Raw genomic sequence first — 22610 nt, forward strand, 5'->3', positions numbered from 1 at the left:
GCTAAAAAGTCCGGCCTGAAAGCAGCTTACCTAACTTGGAGCAATCTCTGATATCCAGTTTGTGTTCTTGAAGAAAAAGAATGTCTAGGGAACCACCTGAAACACCTGGATGGAGCTGATTCCTAATCAGCTGTTTGCGACGGCGATGAGGGATGCCGCCCAAACCCTGTATATTCCAACTGGCTATCCTCATCGGCGGGAGGAAGTGGATTGGAATACCTTACCCAACCTGGTGGCGGAAACAGAAGCCTCTACCGGAGCAGACCTCCTGCCATACACACGAGGTCCGAGGGGAGGAAAGTCCACAGGTGAGAGAGAGAAGGATCTCTCAACAGGGAAGCCGATAACTGGCTCTCCAAAAGAAGAGGGTACAAAATCATCATCTGGGAGGCTAGAGAGCTTCTCCAAAGCGGAAAAAGAGTTCCGCTGAGCTAGTCCTGGAGAGGGGGTACGAAGGATTCCTACCGAAGCAGGAAGAGAATGTAAAACCCCCTTCCCTCTGTCCAAAGAGGGAGGCAGACGAGGTGGTGCAGACGAGGTGCCAACAAAAAGTGGTGCAGACGAGGTGCCGACAACCTGCGCTGCTGAGGAAGGTACAGCCTGATTCAAGGGTGAAGTCAATCAAGGCTCTTGAACAGTAGTCTCCTCCTGAGGCTCCAAGGAGGTAGCCTCCGAAGAGGTGGAGGAGTGAACTAGAGTACAGGGCCTAGCCGCGACCGGAACCCACCGTGGGCCAGAGGTGGCGCGGGGTGCTGAAGGGACTCGAGAGGCCCTAGCAGAGGGGGGAGCCCGTGTCTGAGGCCATGTCCGTGGAGCGGTATGTCCTGCTCCAGCTCTCTGTCGTAAGCTGGTACGAGCTGGTTGCTTTGTGGGTCTCTTTTTCTTCTTTCGGCAATCTCTGGCGAAGTGCCCCAAGGATCTGCAAATCCTGCACTGGTCCTGCCAACCACCTGCAACCTCAAATCTCTGGCAGAAGAAAGACCCATCAGGTCGCTGTAACATGATGTTGTCATCTGAAATATTGGGGTCCTGGACAATGACCCTAACCCTGGGAACCCTGTCCATCCTGACCGCCTCAGCAGCCGAAGAGGGCTCGCCACGGAGAGGAGGGATCTCTGCCACCACACCAAACCTCTCGCCAATAACTGAAAGAAGCCGATGATAAACTGAGGGAAGACCAGGGAACCTGATGAAAACAGAAACTCCTGCTTGTCCTCTTCAACTGGGTCAAATCCCAGTTGGAAAGAAAACAAGAAGATCCTCTTGTAGCCTAGAAGTAGAAACCCGGAGTGTTGCATATTTAAGAAGGCAATTAGAGGAAGTCAGTATGAATGAAGGTCAAGGACCTCATGGAACAACTTGCCAACATTGATGAGGTGGTGCCGAATTCTCAGTTTGTGAGTACCACATTGAATGGATTGCCAGATACATATCAAGGGTTTGCTACAACCCTTCGATTAGTGGCCATGGGTAATCCAGACCACTATTCTTTTGATCAGCTAGTTACTTTGCTTTTGCAGGAAGAGCAAAGTCGAGCTAATAGACAAGCCATTATTCCTCATCATGCATTTGCTTCACAGCAGACAGAAAAAGAAAAGGCTTCCAATCCTATGGACAAGCCTAAATCTGCGCATAGCAGCTGTAATTCCTCCCATGCATCTATAAATACAGCAGATAAGTCAAAGAAGAAAAGATGCAACTATTGTCGCAAGCCTGGACATGACATTTCAGAATGCAGGAAGCGCATTGCTTCAAAGAAAAAGAAAGCAGGATTGACAGTTAATGCCTCACATGCTATTGAATCCCATGAGCCAGCAGATGCTTCACATGCAAATGCTCTTCAGGATGATTGGGCATGGGCTCTCCATTGCTCATTTGATCCCTCCAAAGCTGATGCACTCTTTACTGCTAATGATGCTCAGTCCTGGTACTTTGATAGTGGTTCTTCCAAGCATGTCACATCTTGCAGACAGTTGTTTCACTCTTTAGCTGATGCACCTCAAGGGGGGACTGTCACATGTGCTAATAATGCTTCATATGCTGTAAAAGGAATTGGAGATGTGCAGCTCACATCTATTTCAAGTCATCCTATCACTTCGACAAATGTTCTCTTTGTGCCTGGAATTCAAGTCAACTTGATCTCAATTTCAACAATTGCTACTTCCGGTTTCAGAGTGATTTTTGATGGGTACAGATGCCTAGTTTATGATCTTCGTGATGACAATGCCATAGTTCTCACTGGCACTTTACAAAAGGGGCTTTATCACCTTGATCATCACTCAGCTGCACTTTCTATTGAAGCATTTGCTATTTCAGATTCACAGCTTGCTAAAACTCATCTTTCACATGAGAGAATGGATCATCTCAATTATAGAGCTCTTGCAAAGCTACATTCACAGCAGACGGCAAATGATGTACCTCAAACTCACACACATGTGTGTGAAGGTTGTCTTTTGAGTAAGACGCATCGATTTCCTTTTCAAAAGAATTGTCCAAAACTTTCACAAAGGAAATTGCAGCTAGTGCACAGTGATGTCTGTGGCCCAATGAGGACAAATGCCATTGGGGGATACAAATATTTTATCACTTTCATTGATGACTTCACAAGATATTGCTGGGTATATCCTTTAAAAGCCAAATCTGAAGTGTTCTTATGCTTTCATAGGTGGCTGAATATGGTTGAGAATGAATCAGGACGCAAGCTTGTCACCCTCAACACAGATAGGGGGGGAGAGTATATGTCAAAGGAGTTTGATGCATTTTTGTCTTCAGGGGGCATTGTTCACTCATGCACTACTCCTTACACTCCTCAGCATAATCCTGTTCCTGAAAGGAAGAACATGTCTACTATGGAGATGGCCAGATGCATGCTTAAGGCCAAGTCTTTGCCCAATAAATTTTGGCTTGATGCACTGATGTGTGCCAACTATGTGCTGAATAGATCACCTATAAGGGCATTGAAGACTATTACACCTTATGAAGCATGGAAAGGCACGAAGCCTTCACTTTCACACATGAGAGTTTTTGGGTCTCTTGCATATGTTCATGTACCATCTCAGCCGAGACATAAGCTTGATGACAAGGCAATCAAATGCATATTTATTGGTTACAGTCAGGAGAGCAGAGGGTATAGGTTATACCAACCAAATACTGGGAAGATTCTTGTCAGTAGGGATGTAATCTTTGCTGAACATTCGGCTTCTCCTCTCGTGGACTGCAAAGCTAAGCCAAAAGTTGACATGTTTGATGCCTTTGAATCTTGGTTACCTCTGCCATCCTCACAAGAGGACTTTGACCAGCAACATGAGCCTCCTGCAGGCCCTCCACCAAGCAATAATCAGCCACTACCCCATGCTGATTTGCAGGTTTCTCTTCCGGCACAAAATGATCCCACTATTCATGATGCAGTCATTGAATAAAGAGCTATCAATAGACAGCAAAGGCAAGTTCCCAGATGGCTTCTTGATAAATTGAAGGACAGCAAACAAGATCAGCCTTTTGCTGCCCGGACAAGATCAGGGAATAGACAGATGCGTGGTCACTTTCTTGAGTTTGCACTCCTTGCTACAGCTTGCAATGAAGAGCCTCTGTGCCATAAAGATGCTTTTGACAGCAAAGAGTGGATGGATGCAATGAGAGCTTAGTTACAATCCATTGCCAAAAATGACACATGAGAATTAGTAGATCTCCCTGCCGGCAAGCATGCCATTGGTACCCGGTGGGGCTACAAATTAAAAAGAAAATCTGATGGTAGTATAGATCGCCACAAAGCTCGTCTTGTTGCAAAAGGGTATGCCCAACAACAAGGCATTGACTTTAAGGAGACATTTGCTCCCACATCTAGGATTACTACCATTAGATGTGTCATTGCCATTGCAGCCCATCATCATTGGCAAGTGCACCAGCTTGACATCAAAACTGCTTTTCTTCATGGGGATCTGCAGGAAGAAGTCTATGTCACACAACCTCCTAGCTTTGAGGTTGTTAATTCTGAAAACAAATATGCCGGCTTAGAAAAGCCCTTAATGGTTTGAAGCAGGCACCCAGGGCATGGTATGCCAAAATTCATGCACGCTTACTATCCCTTGGTTTTCAGAATAGCCCCACAGAACCCACTCGTTATGTCCGTGGGAGTGGATCTGATTTTCTAGTGCTGATTTCATATGTGGATGATATGCTCATCACGGGCCCAGATACTCAGCATATTGCAGCTTTCAAGGCTCATTTACAGCAGGTTTTTGAAATGTCAGACATGGGACAACTCCACTATTATTTGGGCATTCAGTTTGCTCATGTTGAGGGGGGTATCATGATGTCACAGTCCAAGTATATTCGACAGCTCCTTGATCGTTTTCAGTTTGAGGATTGCAAGCCAATCTATACTCCAGTGGACCCTGGGTTCATATTCTCAGCTCATGATGGGAGCCCACCATGTGATATCACTCTTTATCAGCAGGCTGTTGGATGCCTTATTTATTTATGTCACACCAGACCTGACTTACAATATGCAGTATCTCAGCTCAGGAGATTCATGCACATACAATATGCAGTATCTCAGCTCAGGAGATTCATGCGCATGCCCAGTTCACAGCATTGGCAGGCAGTGAAGAGAGTCTTCAGATATCTCAGAGGCACTCAGGATTTAGCCCTCTTCTATGGTGATCAGGGTTCACTTACCATGCATGCTTACACGGATAGTGAGTGGGCATGATGTTCCGACACCAGAGTGTCACATACCGGCAATTGTTTTTTGCTTGGCAATTCATGTATCTCTTGGCTTAGCAAGAAACAACCAACAGTTGCCACATCTAGCTGTGAGGTTGAGTACAGGGCAGCTTTCACCGATACAGTAGTGTTTGGCTTCGAGAGTTACTTACAAATCTTGGTATTCGCCAGACATCCCCCACTATTGTCTACACTGACAGCCAGAGTGCTTTGGCCATTGCACGTAACCCAGTGTTTCATGCGCATACCAAGCATATTGAAGTTCACTATCATTATGTTCGGGAGCGGTTGTCAGCAGGAGACACAGAGTTGTTCTATCTTCCCACAGAGGACAACATAGCAAATATGTTTACAAAGGCACTTCCTCGTCCCAAGTTCGAAGTCTTCCGACAGGCTTTACACTTGGTTCCCTTTGTTACATGATCTGACATCCCTTGTACATTCATAGGTAGCTATATCCTTTTGGATGAACATGTGCCACCATGACCAGAAAATACCAGGTATTTCGAGACGTTTCAGAGTACTTCAGCCCATCCCATGGAGGGGGGTTTGTAGGCCATCTCCTGGTGGTTCTAGTGATGCCCTATAGGCCATGGTATGTGCCTTGTAGGCATAAATATAGGCACTTGTAGTGTTAGTGCCTTTTAGGCCACATAGGACACTTAGTCCTATGTGACACCTAGGACACTTAGTCCTAGGTCTAGGTACAAGTACCTTGTACTCCTTTTTCATCTATCCTAGTTGACGTGACGGCTAAGACTCGTGCGACTCTTTGCTACCTGCACTCTCTCTTTCTTCGATCCTACAAATTTATGTGACTTGATTATTGTTTTCGTGATAGCATATACTCATAAATTTGCTTTTCTAATACTCGAGCATAGAATCATCAAGTAGTCGAATTCCAAATTATTGCCAAGCTCATCGACAATACAAGATAAACTTCCTTCTACATTTAATGCCGAATTTCTTGTAGCTTATGTCAGTAAAATAATCTATGGTTCATTGCACATGGCAAAATGACAATCCATTATATTGCATACAAGAGGCAATGTCCCGTACAACAATACCTTTACTTTGCTTATGCTCATCTCGTATAATGTACACATCATCCACTCGACCATAAGGGGCAAAAATCTGCAAACATCATAACACCAATCATGAAATATGGAGCCTCTTAGACATAAACCACTTATTAGGGATTCTCTCAATGAGTCATAGACCGTAGAGAACAGAACCTCTTAGAGACTGAGAATTTTCATTTATCCCATTTCTCACTAATTTTGGAATATAAAAATGTCTCTATCTTCGTAAAATGTTACCCCCCCCCCCCAAAAAAAAACAAACAATATGAAAAACAAGCACGCAAATTCAATGATAGTGTAATCAGATAAGCATTACAACCATATCATTATTTAAGGCAATGGCGTCATTCAATTTATCTATCATGTTCAATTCTGTGCCATAACGAGAACATAAAGCTAAGAAGCATCTTCACCAATTGATCCCAATATCAACAAATCTTGTAGAGAACATTATCCCTTTTCATAGACATTACTGAAAGTCAACGTGTTTCTACCTGGGATAGTGTTAGACAGTTTTGTTAAGACTTAAACCGATCTAGTTTCATTTGCATTCAGAATCGAGTTCACACAGCATGCAACGAAATCTTGCAATACAATAAGCTACTGAACTTCTCAATCTCAGAGTCTTCAACTGCTTCTTCCCTCTCTCCCTGCTTCCCATGGCTTCAGGCATTCTCCCTCCATATTTCATAAATTCGTTAAAATGGCTGAAATTTTACAATTTCTTGTGAGCTAGAGCCTGTTTTTAAAGCCTTTCCACATACACGCATAGCAAGACAAAAATCCCAAATTCCCATTACAATCAGATTCTCTCAAGATCAAATCCCATTTTTCAAAGAGTATGATTTGTATACTTTTAGAGAAAGTCAAAACCAAATTTCCAATACCTCTCTTTGTTTTAAACAAGTCTGCAAAGTCCCCCCCCCCCCAAAAAATATATATATAATAAACTACTCAGTATGGAAAAGAAACTACCCACAATGGAAAAGAAAAGCCTATCCCTTCAGTAAGAAAACCCAATCTATTAGACTGAGCAGCAGGCCCTGCTAAATGGTAGACATTTAGACTGAATTACAGCGTCGACGTTTCGAATGTGCAGATGCTTGATTTTGGTGCAGGAGGAGTTTGCTTGATTCCTTTACCAAAGGGCAACTCTTAATTAAATGCCTGAATGTAGCAGACAATTGATTTTGTACAGCAGGAGTTTGCTTGATTCCTTGTGCCAAGGACAAGTCTTAATTAAATGCTGAACTCACATTCTCTAAAGTGGACAGTTTCTATATATGTCTGGATGTTACACATATAAACTGCATACACCAAAGGCTCTTGACCTCTTTTAACCAAGAAGAAGCTCAAGTCAAATACACAGCTTCTATATGAGTCTGGTCTGAAAACTACAGCTGAAGCACAGAATATATTATGAGCATACAATGAGGATATGCAGCAAGAAACACATGATGGGAGTAATCCCATAATCATACTACGTATTGGGGGCCTTGGATATAAAGGCCTGATTTTCCCTCATCCCTCCCGATATCTTTTGGGAAGAGAGAGGGGCATTGCATGGCTAGGGGTAGGGCTTGGGACCCCCCCGTACCCAATGCACACGTGGCGCGCTTTGGGCGCTTACATGGTATCAAAGCAGGGAAGAACTACGGACCTACACGCTCGCAGGCTGCTGTGCTGTTGACGTGTGGCGGCTCTGACAGCTTCTGGACTGTGTGCCAGCGTATTGTCGTGATCCGTGTCAGCGACTTGAAGTGCAACATTTACTGCAGCGACGGCTTGTTTCGGCGGCTTGTTTGTTCTCAAGTGGCAGCTCCCTTGTGGTCTTTGGCAGATATGCTCCTACTCGTGGCATTTGTTGGCGGCTGGTCCTTGTTGATTGACCCAGCCTTGTGTTTGGCCGTGGTCAGGTTCCAAGTTTGTTGGCCTCGGGGTTTAGCCACAGGGGGGTGTTGGAGGTGGTGGCCTCACCCCTCGTTGGCATTGGAGCATGGTTCATGTGACAGGGCTGCACCCATTTGACACGTAGAATTTGATGGCAGTAATCCCATAATTATGTGTGTATTGGGGGCCTTGGATATAAAGGCCACATTTGCCCTCTCTCTCTCATCCCTCCCAAGATCTCTTGGAGGAGAGAGGGGCATTGCATGGCTAGGGGGCGGGGCTTGGGACCCTCCGTACCCAATGCACACGTGGCACGCTCTGCGCGCTTACATTGTGTAATTTGATACAACCATCAGCCCTTATTGTCAAAACGTGGGCACACATGGACAATCAAAATGAGATCTTAAGATTCTCCTTAATTTGGTTCCAGATCACATATTCCCAAACTACGTACACCATGCTAAATAAATACCAACAAAAGATATACCTTTGTAAGACTAGAATAAGTCCAATCATACAAATTTAGAAATTTTGTTGTTCTAAAGATCAAAAATCTACAAAGGGAAAAAAAAAAAAAGAGAGAGAAAATGAAAGAGAAGAAAAAATAGGTAAACAAAAACTTTTATGAAAAGCAAAAGGAAGACATACTAAGCAAGCAAAGCAACACTTATGTCGTCATCAGTGCCCAAGCATAAGCAGCTATACTGGGTTTCTAAAGACCCGCGGAGTCTCTTAAGCAAACCCAGTGCTTACTAAAATACGTCAAATAAACAATAGAGAATGAAAACAAGAAATAAAGAAGAAACGAAGCAGGTGACTTAAGCAAAAATAAACAAGCAAGTCAAGAAACAAAAACTTCCAGAAAACTAGAATCTCTCTCTCTCTCTCTCTCACTCTCTCTCTCTCTTATTTAAAACATAAAAAGTTAAATGGCACTTTACACTTATGTCTCGTTTCTGCAAAGAGGCAAAAATAAATTTCTAACTTAGAAAGCACAAGTATACTCAAACAAACTCTCTTTAGAAACTAAAAGAAAAACGGGCTATTCAGCTCCCTGCTTTTTGTTTTCAGCTTATGTTCAATCATTCTAAACAAGCCTAAGGCCGAAACACCATAGAAAAAAGACTTCATATCTAAGAATGTGCTAACTTTTTTCATTATTTTCCTTGGATTATACCTCTTGTGTAATAGTAAAGTGATCAAATTACTACATTGAGTGATAAAAGCCTCCTTAGTTGTACAAAGGCGGAAAAATCTATGGAATTGGGAAGAAATGACTCCATATTTTGCCAAATCAAAAATGTTTGAGTCAATGTGAGGCATTTTTATAATGTGTAAACCACTATATTCAGGTTGTTCACGTTTATCGTATATATCAACCTCTAATCCTATGGTAGATTGAGAAAGTCTAAGATCTAAGAAAATACAAGAATCCCCTCTTGAAGTGCAGTTCAGTTCACAAGAGTCACGAGGATAGATTCCTTCTCCAAAAGCTCTAGCGTCTTTGTACATAAAGTCTTGAAAGTTAGGAACATCTGGTACAAATAAATCATCTATAAAATGCCTAACTTGACTAAGCTTATGTAAAATGATAGGGCAGGTATTGATAGAAATAAGACGTTGCATAAACTCAAATTCATAAGTGAAAAGATAAAAGTTTGCTAAAAAGACGGCACAATTAGTGCCCATGGGGATTCCTACAACTTGTTGAAACAAAGAATCACCTATTGTGATGTAAAGATTATCTAAAAGAAAATCTATCCAAGAGCAAACATCTTCTACACTTACTACCTTTGTGTATCTTTTCTTTTTAGAACCTATGTCATGATCTTTATTTTTTAGCCACAAAAAGTCAAAGCATAAGGCTGTTTTCTCAACTTTTAGCACTTTGCATCTATCTTTGTCAAATCTCAGCTTGAAAACTTCAGCCACTAGATTTTTAATTCTAAACTTCAGGTCTTCCAGCTCAATCTTTGTGTAAAGCGTCGTAAAATCATAGGTTTGAAGGAGAATAGGAGACTCTTTTTCCTGAATGCTTCGAGAGGAATTAAAAAATTTTACAACAAGAATCACTCCTACAGAGTCATTTAAAATCCAGCTTGAGTTCGAGGGGACATCTGCCTCTTTTAATAAGTTCCTCCAAAGTTCATGGACACTAGGCAACATGGCTTTGAAGCAGTAGCTTAGCCATTTAGAGACATTCGTCAAAGTAGTCTCACAAGCAGCTGCAATAAATCTTGGCTTTTTTGGAGTTTTGTGAAACTTCCAAGCAGCACAAAGAAAAGGTATGCTTGGATTGCAAACAAACCCAGAAGACTTGCAAAAACTCTGATGTTTTGAGATCAAATCCTTTTGAGAAACTAAGGCAGGGGCGTAAGTTTTGGCAGACGAGTTCACTTTAAATCTCATTTTTATTGTGCAATCTAGAATGACATTTCATTCAAGAACAATTAAGCTAAAACTCACTGAAAGTTGGCACAAATGTAGAGTCAAAAGAAAGGCTAAAATAAAAAGGGGGAATAAGATTCCTTGATTTAAGATGATCAAAACTTTCTAGAAATGCGAATCGAGGTAAAATGCTTGTCGTGGAAATCAGCATTCACATTACCAAAAAGTGAGCTAAGAAGCCGTGTGGCTTTCAAGAATATTTTCATTTTAGTACTTACCAAAGTACAAGTGAATTCAAAAAGAAAAACTTTCCCAATACCCAAACTCCATTCTCTGTCTTCAAATGACTCAACCGACACATGGTGGATCAATCATTTTGAAAGTTAGATAAATTGATTATAAGCTTAACGCGTAAATTCACAATACTCTTAAATTTTCAGCTGTACACTTGCAAAGTAGTCTACATGTTCTCTTACACTTTATCCCTAAACTATTGCATATATGCAATTATCATGACCCTCACATTTACAATCCATGTGTGTGCCCACATAGACTTCTACAAGGCATGTTCTCCAAACTTACTCTTGTGATTATTACCTCCCTAATATTTGAATATCATTGATTTGTGCTCTTTTTTTTTAACCTTGGAAAAACCTCTTGCTTACTTAGCATAGAGTCCACAATCCCATGAACTTCCTTTTCCAACTTTTATAACATACAATTTCATGACCTGACTTGCCTATAAAACAAAAAATGAAGTGAAATGGGGGGGGTAAAATAAGCATTACCCATCAGAGCTGAAAAATTACAACTACAAATTGTCATTTCAGCTCTATACAGCTATTTATTCTACATTTTGCCCATCAACAAACATCATCCCAAAGATAATTACAAAGCATAAGAAAACTTGAGAATTTATTGATGTTGAGTGCTCTATATTGTCGTTCCCCAAGACCTTCTATAAATTTTCCATATGCTCTAGTATGTCCTTCAAGAAGCTTCTTACTTGCATGGCTGGATGTTTAAATAAATCGTGTAGATTCTTTGGCTTCCAGCTAGGCAAGAATTGAAGTACTCTCGTGTGAGCATACCTGTGGCAATGGAGAAAAAAATGAGTTTCATCTGTGATCTCCTTTTCTTTCCATACCTTATATAAGTGGTTGTCTCTACCCACCTATTTCCATCTCCCTTCTCCCATTAGAAGCCATGTTGGGATCACATCATCCTATAACTAAAGTGCCATTATAAAACTAACATATTTTCTTGTAATATATTGTGTACGTGCGCACGAGCACATTTGTGCCTGAATCCAACATACTTCTTTCACATTTAGTTTTCAACCTATGCACATCCCACCAGACTTCACTAGTGGCAAACAACGGATTGAAATAAATTCACATATGCACATGTGCACACGCACATGAATATATAGAACCGGATCTAACTTTTTTGTCATGGATTCAGAAATGACGCATAGGGAGATGAATTTTCATAAAATTGTACACAACATTGTTCATAATAGCACAGACTCCTACTAAAAGGAACTTTGGCCACTATAGAACCAAACAATTTATCGCAAAGTCCTATAGCAAGACTTGACAAAAGTTTTACACAGCAAAATCTACATGCCCAATAATAGGGCTGACATTTGTATCTAAATAAATTTGGAAACCTTCCCAAAAATGTCATTTTTTCCCATATAAAAGAAGTGCAATGTTTCAACTTTATGATGAGGGTCACCCACAAGGCCACAAATCATCAATTCCATGTACTGAATTGAGCTAAGACATAAATTCCCCACCAACTTTTCAACGGTGCCTAACACAAATAAAACCATAATAGAAATATCTGCTTACAAGGACATGTGGCAAAGTGCATACCGACGTGCACACACCCAAGTATGCATAGATATTACAAATGTCTACACATGGACATTCTACAAAGGCCAAAATTAATTACAATAAAGGCTTAACATTAATGAGCATAAAACAAAATTAGATAGGACAAATATGCCACTTCATCCCTTGATTGGAGTAAGCTAGAATGATTGCAGTAGATAGCGAATGAGACTATAGCCACATACAATATGATAAGGATTACTTGTAACATATTCTCCCAAAACAAAGAAACACATTCACACACTTTCACACACATAGGCATAGACATCCTTTCATTCAACCTCCAAAAAGGAAGAGAAGACTCGAAGTTCATTCAACCTCCAAGAAGGAAGAAAAGACTCAATTGTGATGACAGGGATTAAATGCGTAGTTGTACAACTGTTTGTGACAACTAGGGGCTCTCCCCAACACAGAATTATAAGCAAGCATGTACTGCTGATACAGAATAACCAGCACTAAAGAAGAAAAAATCCTCATATCACCTAAGCCCACTGCGCAACTTGGCTGACGTTTTCAAGACGAGAGCTCTGAATACATACACATAGATATTTAGATGATAACAAGAATTTGTCCATCACTTTATGTTGAACCAAGTCTCTTATGGCAAATTTACCTTGTGTAGGTCCTGCTCATCATTTAGGATTTCCACACTTTCCAAGCCATTTAATTCTTACATCATTTAGCATTTCCACACTTTCCGAGCCATTTAATTCTTACATATACCCTCCTCTGCTAGTAAACTAACAATGGCTACAAGACTTGTCCTCAAATCTTTTCACACTCAATGTTATGAACGAATATGCATATTGGCCATTGTAAATTTGACCCATCCATTCTATTATGCTCAGCCCACAAGGACATACTACATCATTTGTAGTTATGTCCCAAGCCCCCTGTTGTGGACTCAGGTCACTTAGAAGAAATAAGTGCATTCTGATTTTCATAATCAAACAGCAAAGGGAACCATCCATCATGATAACTAGCACTTAATGAGGCTAACAAAATAAAACTTCACTAATTCAAACGAAGCAGCTGCTGATATATTTATTGAAACCATAACTTAAAACACACAACTAAAAATAATCAGGCCTTATCATCAAGGAGACAATTCAAATGAGCCAAAGTACAGTCCCAATATAAGTCCTGTTTACACACTCAATTTATGAACGAATATAAATATTGATTATTGTAAACTTTACCCATCCTTTCTATTATGCTCAGCGCATAAACGACATACTACAGCAGTTGTAGTTATACCCCAAGCGCTCCTTTGTGTACTCAGGTCACATACAAAAAAATATGTGCATTCTCATTTTCATAGACGTAAGCAGAAAGGGAGTTATCCATGACAATAACTTGCAGTTACAAAGCTAACAAAATCCATTCAACCAACTGTTGAATCCAAAACTTAAAACAGAACTAAAAATAATCAGGCAATATCATCAAGGAGACACTTCTAATGAGCTAAAATGCACTTCTGATATGAATCCTGCTCATCTGAACAACAAATATCTCATAAGTAATGTAAAAATTAGGTGCTTCATAGATAATGGCCACTGAAGCTCTTGACCTCATGATAGTTACCCACAAGGCTAGAAACCATCAACCCCATCATAGTAGCTACTATTACATTCTTGCGGCCTTCAAAAGTGAATGATGGTGGGTGCACATTGTCTGACCATGCTCTCACACATGCGTAGAAATAAGAACATATAACAGGCCAATGAGCTTACATGTAAACAAAGGTCCTTTTTGTACAACTCAGGCATCCACCACCCCTCATACTACCAGGAAAATGGGCCAACTAAGAGCACCCGTAAGATGACCACTCTATCCCAGCTGTCACTATATCCACATAAAAACATTTAGCTTCTTTTATTGGAAACAGGTCCATACCGCTTCAATCTCCTTCTCAGTTGCTTGCCTGTTGAGTGAGCCTACAAATAACTTGTGTTCTGCAGGACCTAAAAATGCATCCATGTTCAGCAAAAAAACAATAAAAATCAGACAAAGCAAGCACACCCAACCTCTCAGACAACGCAAACATAAACATAAGCCACTGCATGCAAAAGCTGCAGAAAAAATGACCAGAACAATAAAATGTATTCAGCTAACCACCACCTCAGCTCAAGATGGTTGATTTTACCTTGGTGATCAAGGTCGCCACCAGCAAACTTGACTTGCAGAGGCCCTGATCCCTGAACAAAATAGGCTGAAATTATTATCAGATAGAAGAGCTGAAACACACCAAAGTTTCTGAGACCTTGAAATCTGGAACTTATTTCACCAGTTAATCAATTCTTTAAAAACAGCAAATCTGGCCAAAAGAAGATCCAAGAAAAGCTCACTGGGTGATGGAACACCATATTCCAAAAGATCTCAGAAGGAAGCTCCGAAGTACTGAACCTTACCCCTGGTAAAGTTCGTTGATTGTGTAAAGCTCGAATAGCCCTCTCAGCTTCCTCAACAGTAGCATACTTGATAAAGCAACAACCTGACAGGATGAAAAAGAGTTGCATTAAATTGTCCCAAGGTAACCGGTGAAACAAAGGAAAAAAATATATTCGTTCATCCTGGGACAAAGAAACCTATGAAAAAACACTTCGACAGATCAGAGGTATTAATAGATGCAAGGCTTTCCCTCACCTTAAGCTCCTTCCTTTATTCTCAAAATATCATCACATAAACGGTCAGACATTCAAATTTTCAACAATCTTCTGGTATCTTTGTATCATAATCAACCCGGTCATAAAAACCCTTCACATTCAACTCATAACCATATTTGTAGTCCAGAAAAGTGATAACAGCAGCACACAACACATCTATTACCGCATGGTAGCATAGATTTGCCATGCAGAAACATTCTTAAGATGGTTGATTGAGTAAAATCTGATTCACAAAGGTAGGGCCTTGCCACATGGATTATAATTTATTCATGGCAAACCACTGTGATCCCAACACTTTGAAAGCAACACAATCATGTCCATGATCATTGATTATTCAGATGGCAAGAATCATGTGAGGCACAGCATCACAGTACTTGGTTAAATGAGAAGTCTCATTCCAAAATAGCCATATGACTAGGTATATGAGGCGCCCTACCTGGCACCTTTACATAAGTCTGACCAAACGGCCACCTCTGCACAGTGAAATGCTGCGATTCGTGTCTCGTCCATACGATGACCATCAACCAATTCAATTGGGTAGCCTAAGCAAGTATCAAGAACAATGGCAGCAGCTTTGTGCAAGAGGGCTCTTGGTCATGCGTGCATCTGTTACAAATATTGAGCGAGCATACACCCTCTCAATTAGCTTGGCTACACCACTGCCATCAATGGTAGACAATGAATTAGACTGCCATGAATTTGCACATAACATAGAGATAAATGTCATTTACATTCCCATGTGCATCATCATGCTAGGAAATTATCAATCCAAGCCTAAGGTCCAGTATGACTCTCAAAGTAAAATTTCCATATAATCCAAGCATTTACACCAGACCTCCCATCTTGTTCTACTTTAAGATAAACTGCATACAATGATTGCAATAATGATTCCACTCATGATTGAGGATGCTGTCAAATATAATTGTTCACAATTAACACAAAAAGGCCGCCATAACTTGAGCCTTTATAGAAAATTTGAGGTTAATAATTGGCCACCACCTAAGTTTGCCTAAATCATACCAACCGTCAAAGATTTGGTACAGGATCAAACTCCACTATAGCTAGCAAGATATGCCCCACAACAGAATCAAAAGATTAAAGCATCAAACCTCCCACAGAAACAACCGTCCTTTAGAATTGAGGTTGGTATCGCCACCTAAGTTTGCCTAAATCATACTATGTGTCAGATTTGGTATGCGATCGAACCCTAATACAGCTAGAAGATATGCCCCACAAGAGAATCATAGGATTAAATGTCGAACATCCCACAGAGACGACCATCCTTTTTATCACGAAGCCCTACCTCAATGCCTCTGAAACATATTGAGAGGCCTGGTTATTTCAGATTCAAAACGTAGATGTTTTGTGAAATGGCCAAAGGTTTCTGAATTCCACTTTAAAACTTGCAAAATATAGTACTGCCTTTCAAAAAGTAGACCTTCTGTCAATAGCCAATGATTTCTTATTTCCCCATCACGAATCACAAGAAACTTCAATTTTCCATTTAAACTAGTGAAACTCAACTTTAAAAGAACAATTCAACAAGCTTTATACGATCCTAATGCAAAAATACCTTGTTGCAACCCTGTCCTCTTATCTCTCAAGAGAGCCACCTCTAAAACATTCCCATACTCACCAAACAATCGTCGTACCTAGACACATAAAACCAATCTAGTATCAACTTTGGAACAAGATTAGAGATAACATTTACGTGATCAATAGAAAAGATTATCTGCATTGACCTGATTTCCAGAAATGCTTCAAAATAATGGCACACTTCTACATACAGTACTAAACATAACCTTTACTTTGCTTCAACGAAAGAAGAGAAAAACAATTTCGGAGTATTATCAACAGGCATTCAAGGAAGATCTGAAGAGCTGGGCAGGGTAATTAGTATGGAAAAGATAAAGGGGTCCCACTGTCCACATACATACAGAGAATAAGAAGAATAAAATCTCCCACAAATTGCATCATTTATAACCAATAATAAACTCTTTGTTAGACTAAGATCAACCCTTGTTAGGGTAAAATCATGCTGATGCAATGCAGGACAAGATGCCAAAACTGCCATAGCTCATTTGGAACAAAAAAACAGCCTAAGCCACTAAAAACCTCGTAAACTGGGGCGTTGTTGCCACTTTCAACTTCAGTACAATGCAAAAACAAAAACCCCCCGCGTATCTCATTTTCTCGGCCTACTCAGCGGGCACAACTGTCGCTCATGGCATGTGGAATGGCCTCATTCTTATCAAGTCCAAGTACACTTGCAAGGAAGTTTCTCCATTCTGCAACCAAGCAGAAATTGCCATATGGATGGGCTACGCTGCATTTCTCTTCATTGTCGTATCGTAGAGGCTTTCCGGTTTGTGGCTAGCCAGATGGGTTATGCAAGCTTGAACTTTATGTTTCGAGCTCCTGCCCAAGCCATCGAGGCCAAGGGAGGAGGCTAGGGGGCTTTGTGAGGGGAACTGTGAGCACCAATGTGCAGGGGGGGTACTACGGAGGCATGCGCAGGCGACCGCAAAGGGATGTGCAGAGGATTGAGGTTAAGGCATGCGCAAGGGACGGCAGAGGGAGGGAAACAACAGCAGGAGGAGGGAATGCCTATGGTGATGGCGAGAGGGAGTCCAAGAGGAAGAAGCTCGGAACATGCGAGGAGCAGGATCTTGCATCAATGGCAGCATCAACAGGAGTAGGAGTTTGCATCTATGGCAGCAGGAGTTTTGGCTTTTAAAGGAGTTCTCCACCTCCATCTAGATTCTAGAAACCTATTTAATTCTTTGGTTGTACCTTAGAATGTGTAAACCACAATGCCAAACCAGTCCTAATCAAGTTGTTCACGTTTATCATATATATCAACCTCTAATCCTATGGTAGATTGAGAAAGTCCAAGATCTAAGAAAACACAAGAATCCCCTCTTGAAGTGCAGTTCAGTTCACAAGAGTCACGAGGATAGATCCTTCTCCAAAGCACAAGCATCTTTCTACATAAAGTCTTGAAAGTCAGGAACATCTGGTACAAATAAATCATCTAGAAAACACCTAACTTGGCTAAGCTTATGTAAAATGATAGGGCTGGTATTGATAAAAATAAGACGTTGCTGCTTGCATAAACTCAAATTCATAAGTGAAAAGATAAAAGTTTGCTAAAAAGACAGCATAATTAGTGCCCATAGGGATGCCTTAAATTTGTTGAAACAAAGAATCGCCTATTGTGATGTAAAGATTATCTAAAAGGAAATCTATCCAAGAGCAAACATCTTCAACACTTTACTACCTTTGTGTATCTTTTCTTTTTAGAATCAATGTCATCTTTTTAGAATCAATGTCATGATCTTTATTATTTAGTATTTTGCACCACGGTTCTAACGTGTGATCAATGGCCTATTTCACCGACCTCCAGTCGGCCGTTTTGGGCTGATTGGGTCGGTCTCCCAATTGGGTCTAGCCGATTATGACTGGTGGCTATATAAGAGCAAGCCAGTGAAGCCCATAATCATCACTCGCTATAGCAATCCTGATTCCTTAGCATCTAGCCACCGTCCTCTACTGTTTCCAGCATGCCATCGAAGCTTCTCACATAGGAGCACATGGCTGGGAGGTAGCGCCATCTATTGTATCAGTTTTACAGTAATCAAATTTTTGATTCTCCATACTATTTGCTTTTCTCTCTTGCATATGAGATCCTGTTATCTGTTGAGCATAGACGTTGTATTGTTTTCTTATATGGTATCAGAGCTTGGGCTCTAGCAAGAAGATTTGGTAGTGTGTTTCTGTTTGCGAGCAGATTGTGAGAGATTGCCCAGCCCGCAAGACTACGAATCCCACCGTTCGGTGAACGCGAAAAGTTGGATAAAACTTCAGCCATTCGCTTTTTGATTCTAAACTTCAGATCTTCCAACTCGACCTTTATATAAAGCAGAGTAAAATCATAGGTTTTTGTACAAGCATATGTATGTGCATGTGTGTGTGCGCGCGCGTATGTGTGCACACACACATATATATGTATGTACATACATACATACACACACACAGACACAGACACACCACACACTTTTTTCTTTTTTGGGTGAAATTATCGATGGTTAATATTACACATTGGCCTCCCCTGAATGGGGAGCTCAAAAGTACATCAGCTGAAGATCTCACTATATGACAAGTATACATTATAGTCTATGTAATTGGTTTGCAGACAATCAAAAAAAGATTGCTGCGGAGAGCATCTAAAAAAGGAGAAGTGGAAAAAGTAGGATCACCAAAGACTCTACGATTTCTATCCTTCCATTGAGTCCAGAGTCCCAGTAATGAACTCAAGTGAAGAACAACTCAAAACCCTGTCTGTGTGGGTGAATCCGAAAAGCTAAAAAGCTTCACAAAGGTAGCAGTAGGAAATCTAGCTCTCAAACGCTACCGAAGAGGATCCAAGAAATCACAGGTGTGTAGACACAGACACACATGTATGTATGTATGTATGTATGTATGCGTATGCTTGTACAAATAATGACCCTTTATGAATGTCCAGCATACGCTCCTGGGCTCTCGAGCACCTACTAGAAAAGAATAGAAACATTACATTAAAGATTTCTCATAGGGCGCAGACACCCTACTCCATTCTACCAGCTCAAATGGGTATCAGACCTCTCAAAGGAGAGGCATTATGCCAATTGATGGCTTACCTGAACAAAGTTAATAAGATGGACGCCACCTGCGGGTTTATTAAACTTGGGTTAGCTCGTATGAACCCTAGCTAAACTTGTCTTGGATGTGACCTTGGGTTGGGTTGGTGACTAAGCTCGGCTTATATGTGGCTTAGATTAAGGTAGAGTTAAGGCATAGTTTGACTGAGATTAACGTCAACAAAAAAGTTGAACTTAGAAGGCCATGAGTAACGAGGTTTGCCGAATATTGCAAGTATGGGAAATGGAGGATTTTTGTGAGTAACGTGAGTTGTGATAAATTTTTGAAGTCTCTAGAGACAGGTTATCAACATGATGTGAGTCGTTGCAAATTTTTGCTTATCTCTAAAGACTTCCTATGTTCTTGGTGTGGCTTCCCAAGTTGTTTCCAAAACATCAACCCTATGTTTGTAAACTTAATAGCTCTTTACAGGAGCCAATGGTTTCCCCTCCCAAATCCTTTCTTTCTTTCCACTCAACATTTTTTCCAAACTAGCTTCTAGGCCCTTACAAGGTCTTTGCCTAAGTCTAAGCCCTTCAAGTTGAGAAGGAAAGAAGAAAACAACTTATCATACCAACCAAGTGTCCTCCAAGTGCCTGAAATGTTCCCTTGCAATTTCTCCATGACCCACCTCATCGTTTGAACACAAGGCAAAGACCCATTGGTAGCCATTTAGTAGCTAATGACATAGCATGGGTTCTCAAATCAAGAACCCCTAAACCTCGCTTCTCTTTTAAAGAGATCACGCCAACCCATGGGATATTGTCTATATTCCTACATCCTCCTCCTTCCTTTCCATTTGGTTCCAATAAGCCTTGTAGTGAATGGCTAAACCACACACTGTAGAGGAAGCCACCACACATGTTGAAAGACAAGTATCTAAGCATTCCATCTTACTGTCCTTATTTGACAATTCTTGAACTTCTCCGTGACCCTCTCCAAAAAACCTTTTTTTTTCAAGAAAATTACTTCATTAAGTATGAATGAAAACTACGAGAGCAAGCTCAAATGCGATAATACGTCATGCTATGCATGAGGAAAAAAACAGCTCAAAGGAGATAATAAAAAACCAAGGCGGAGGCTGAAAATGCCACCTCAACCCTGAGGGAGACTCAGAGAAGAAAGGAGATCCTCTCCAAACTCTGAAAAAATAACTCTCCTAGCAATAGTTGCTCTAAAGGATCCCTACATGCTCGCCCAGATGGCCATCAAAGTGTGTACTCTGTCGGTCCAAATACTGGCCATAGCTAGGGAAGGGTAAACTTGGGTACCCTCCATCGCCTCTGTACGCCTGGCTCTCCAAATATGCCAAGCTGCAATGCTAGCCAGAATCTCCCATGATGTGTCTACTGAGGCATGAGCAGCTCTGAAAGGAGTGAAGGAAACATCCTGGAGGGAACAAGACTCCATAGAGTGTCGTCGTACAATGAGAGCTAGATTGGATCATGTCCCTCGAAGAACACCTAAGGGTCTAGCAACACCTTTCCAGATCGTCCTCGGATGTCTGCACTCCCAAAGGCAATGTTGTACTGACTCAACTGCCATGTGACAACCAAGACAAGTAGGGTCAGCCCCGAACCTGGATCTCCACAATTCACTACAATCCCTCCATGAATAGAAAGCCAAAAGAAAAGAGTGATCTTTCTATTCCTGAGGGATTTCCAGAGCCTACGCCCAAAGTTTTTCCGCACAATTGCGGAAATCTGAAAACTACGAACCTGGATCTCCACAATTCACTACAATCCCTCCATGAATAGAAAGCCAAAAGAAAAGAGTGATCTTTCTATTCCTGAGGGATTTCCAGAGCCTACGCCCAAAGTTTTCCCGCACAATTGCGGAAATCTGAAAACTATCCCAATGAGGGCTCTGGAGGGCCTGCAACCTCTACTGCAAAGCTGAAATCTCCGGGCGCAAAATGAGCTGGCAAGAGCAAGCAGCAACTCTTGATCCGTTTCACTCTCGTGATTCAGGAGATTTCTAACTGTATAACAAAAGAAGGGGATGCTCTTCTCTCGGTGCCCCTCATCAATCCATTCCCACTGCAATAACCTAATAGGGGAACCACCATATAACCAAAGTCTCCAAGACCCCAGTGCAAGGAGAAGAGGATCGGCAGAAAGGAAACCCTAGCATCGTTCCTTGCTGTAAACATACTCTCCAGTATTACCCAAGCTGCCATAGATGTCTTGCATGACCGAATATGAAGTATAATGAACCTCTTGACAGAAAGAAAATTTACTAAAAGAGCTTGTGCATCTCTAGAGTCCCATCTTTTCTGCTCTGCTGTGGGAGCTCCTGGAGCGGCTGCTCCAATCATCTGTGCAGTATATGTACCTCTACCCCTGCCTCCAGCTGTAGGAGTGACAGGTATAGGCGTTGTATTTGGTCTTTCTTCATCTCCATTGACATAATCCCAAAGATTTCTGCCAACTAAGATATTGCGAACCATGAAACTCCACAAGGAGTAGTTGGTGCCATCCAACTTATCCTCCTGTGTGAGAACCCCAAACACCTCATTTGAGTTGTTCTGTGCCATTTTTGCCAGATAAACTCAGAAATACAGCAAGCTGAACAAGTAAAGTCCCTTCCTGGGATGTAAGATGCACAAATAAAATCTGCAAAGAAAAATATGCCCAAAGTGACAAATACTGTCACAACCTGTCAAAGGCTCAAAATGCACCACAATGCTCTGCTCAATGCCCAAAAATCTGCAAATAGAATCTGCAAAAGGTGGCAAAAGTCTGCAATATGACTCGTACTGAGTCCAAAACTATTTGCAAACTTCCAAACTGCTCTTGTACCTGCAAAATTGCAACCCAATTGCAAAAGCCCCAATTTCTTGTGGGAAATTGCATACAAAAGAGGGCAAATGGTCTAAAAGGCCCAAATGTTGCACAAATTGCACTCTACCAGCAAAAGCCCCAAATTTCACTACAAAATTGTAGTGTAATTCCAAAAGCCCCAAATTTTGGATAACCTGCAACCCAAATGCAATGTCTGCCCACAAATACAGAATGCCCCAAATTCTCTGCAAGATCTAAGCCAAACAATGGCTATCTGCAAACAATGCCTGCCAAAAAACCAACTGCTAGAGTACCTGCAAGGTTAGAGCTTGCACAGAAGGTTCTGCAATAGAAGTGTACGGAAGCTTTCAACTTGTACGGAACTAACAGTACGGATCACTTTTCATTGGGTGCTCTACCCTGACCTTGATGAAGTGATGAGCTTAGATGTGGCATGATATGTTGTGGTACCAAGATAAAACTTGGACACTTCAAGAA

At 41.2% G+C, this 22610-nt stretch overlaps 1 protein-coding gene across 7 annotated transcripts in view; it reads right to left on the reverse strand.

Moving 5' to 3' along the window:
* LOC147890901 (flowering time control protein FCA-like) overlaps positions 1–22610 on the reverse strand; it is a 62317-nt gene that overhangs the window by 35102 nt on the left and 4605 nt on the right. For 5 of the 7 annotated variants that reach the window (XM_087389392.1, XM_087389389.1, XM_087389388.1 and 2 more), the window contains exons 3-7: positions 16223–16301; positions 14395–14477; positions 14130–14181; positions 13880–13947; positions 5793–5859 (exon numbers count right to left, since the gene is read on the reverse strand). In XM_087389392.1, the coding sequence (XP_087245518.1) occupies positions 5793–5859; positions 13880–13947; positions 14130–14181; positions 14395–14477; positions 16223–16301 (349 nt within the window). Of the gene's footprint in view, positions 1–5792; positions 5860–13879; positions 13948–14129; positions 14182–14394; positions 14478–15085; positions 15256–16222; positions 16302–22610 lie in introns of those variants that run through there. The other 2 variants (XM_087389396.1, XM_087389390.1) reach the window with 2 other exon arrangements.

The sequence above is a fragment of the Dipteris shenzhenensis genome, chromosome 18 (genome assembly GCF_047967505.1).
Source record: "Dipteris shenzhenensis isolate YYH24624 ecotype China chromosome 18, Dip_SZ_1.0, whole genome shotgun sequence".
Lineage (NCBI taxonomy): Eukaryota > Viridiplantae > Streptophyta > Polypodiopsida > Gleicheniales > Dipteridaceae > Dipteris > Dipteris shenzhenensis.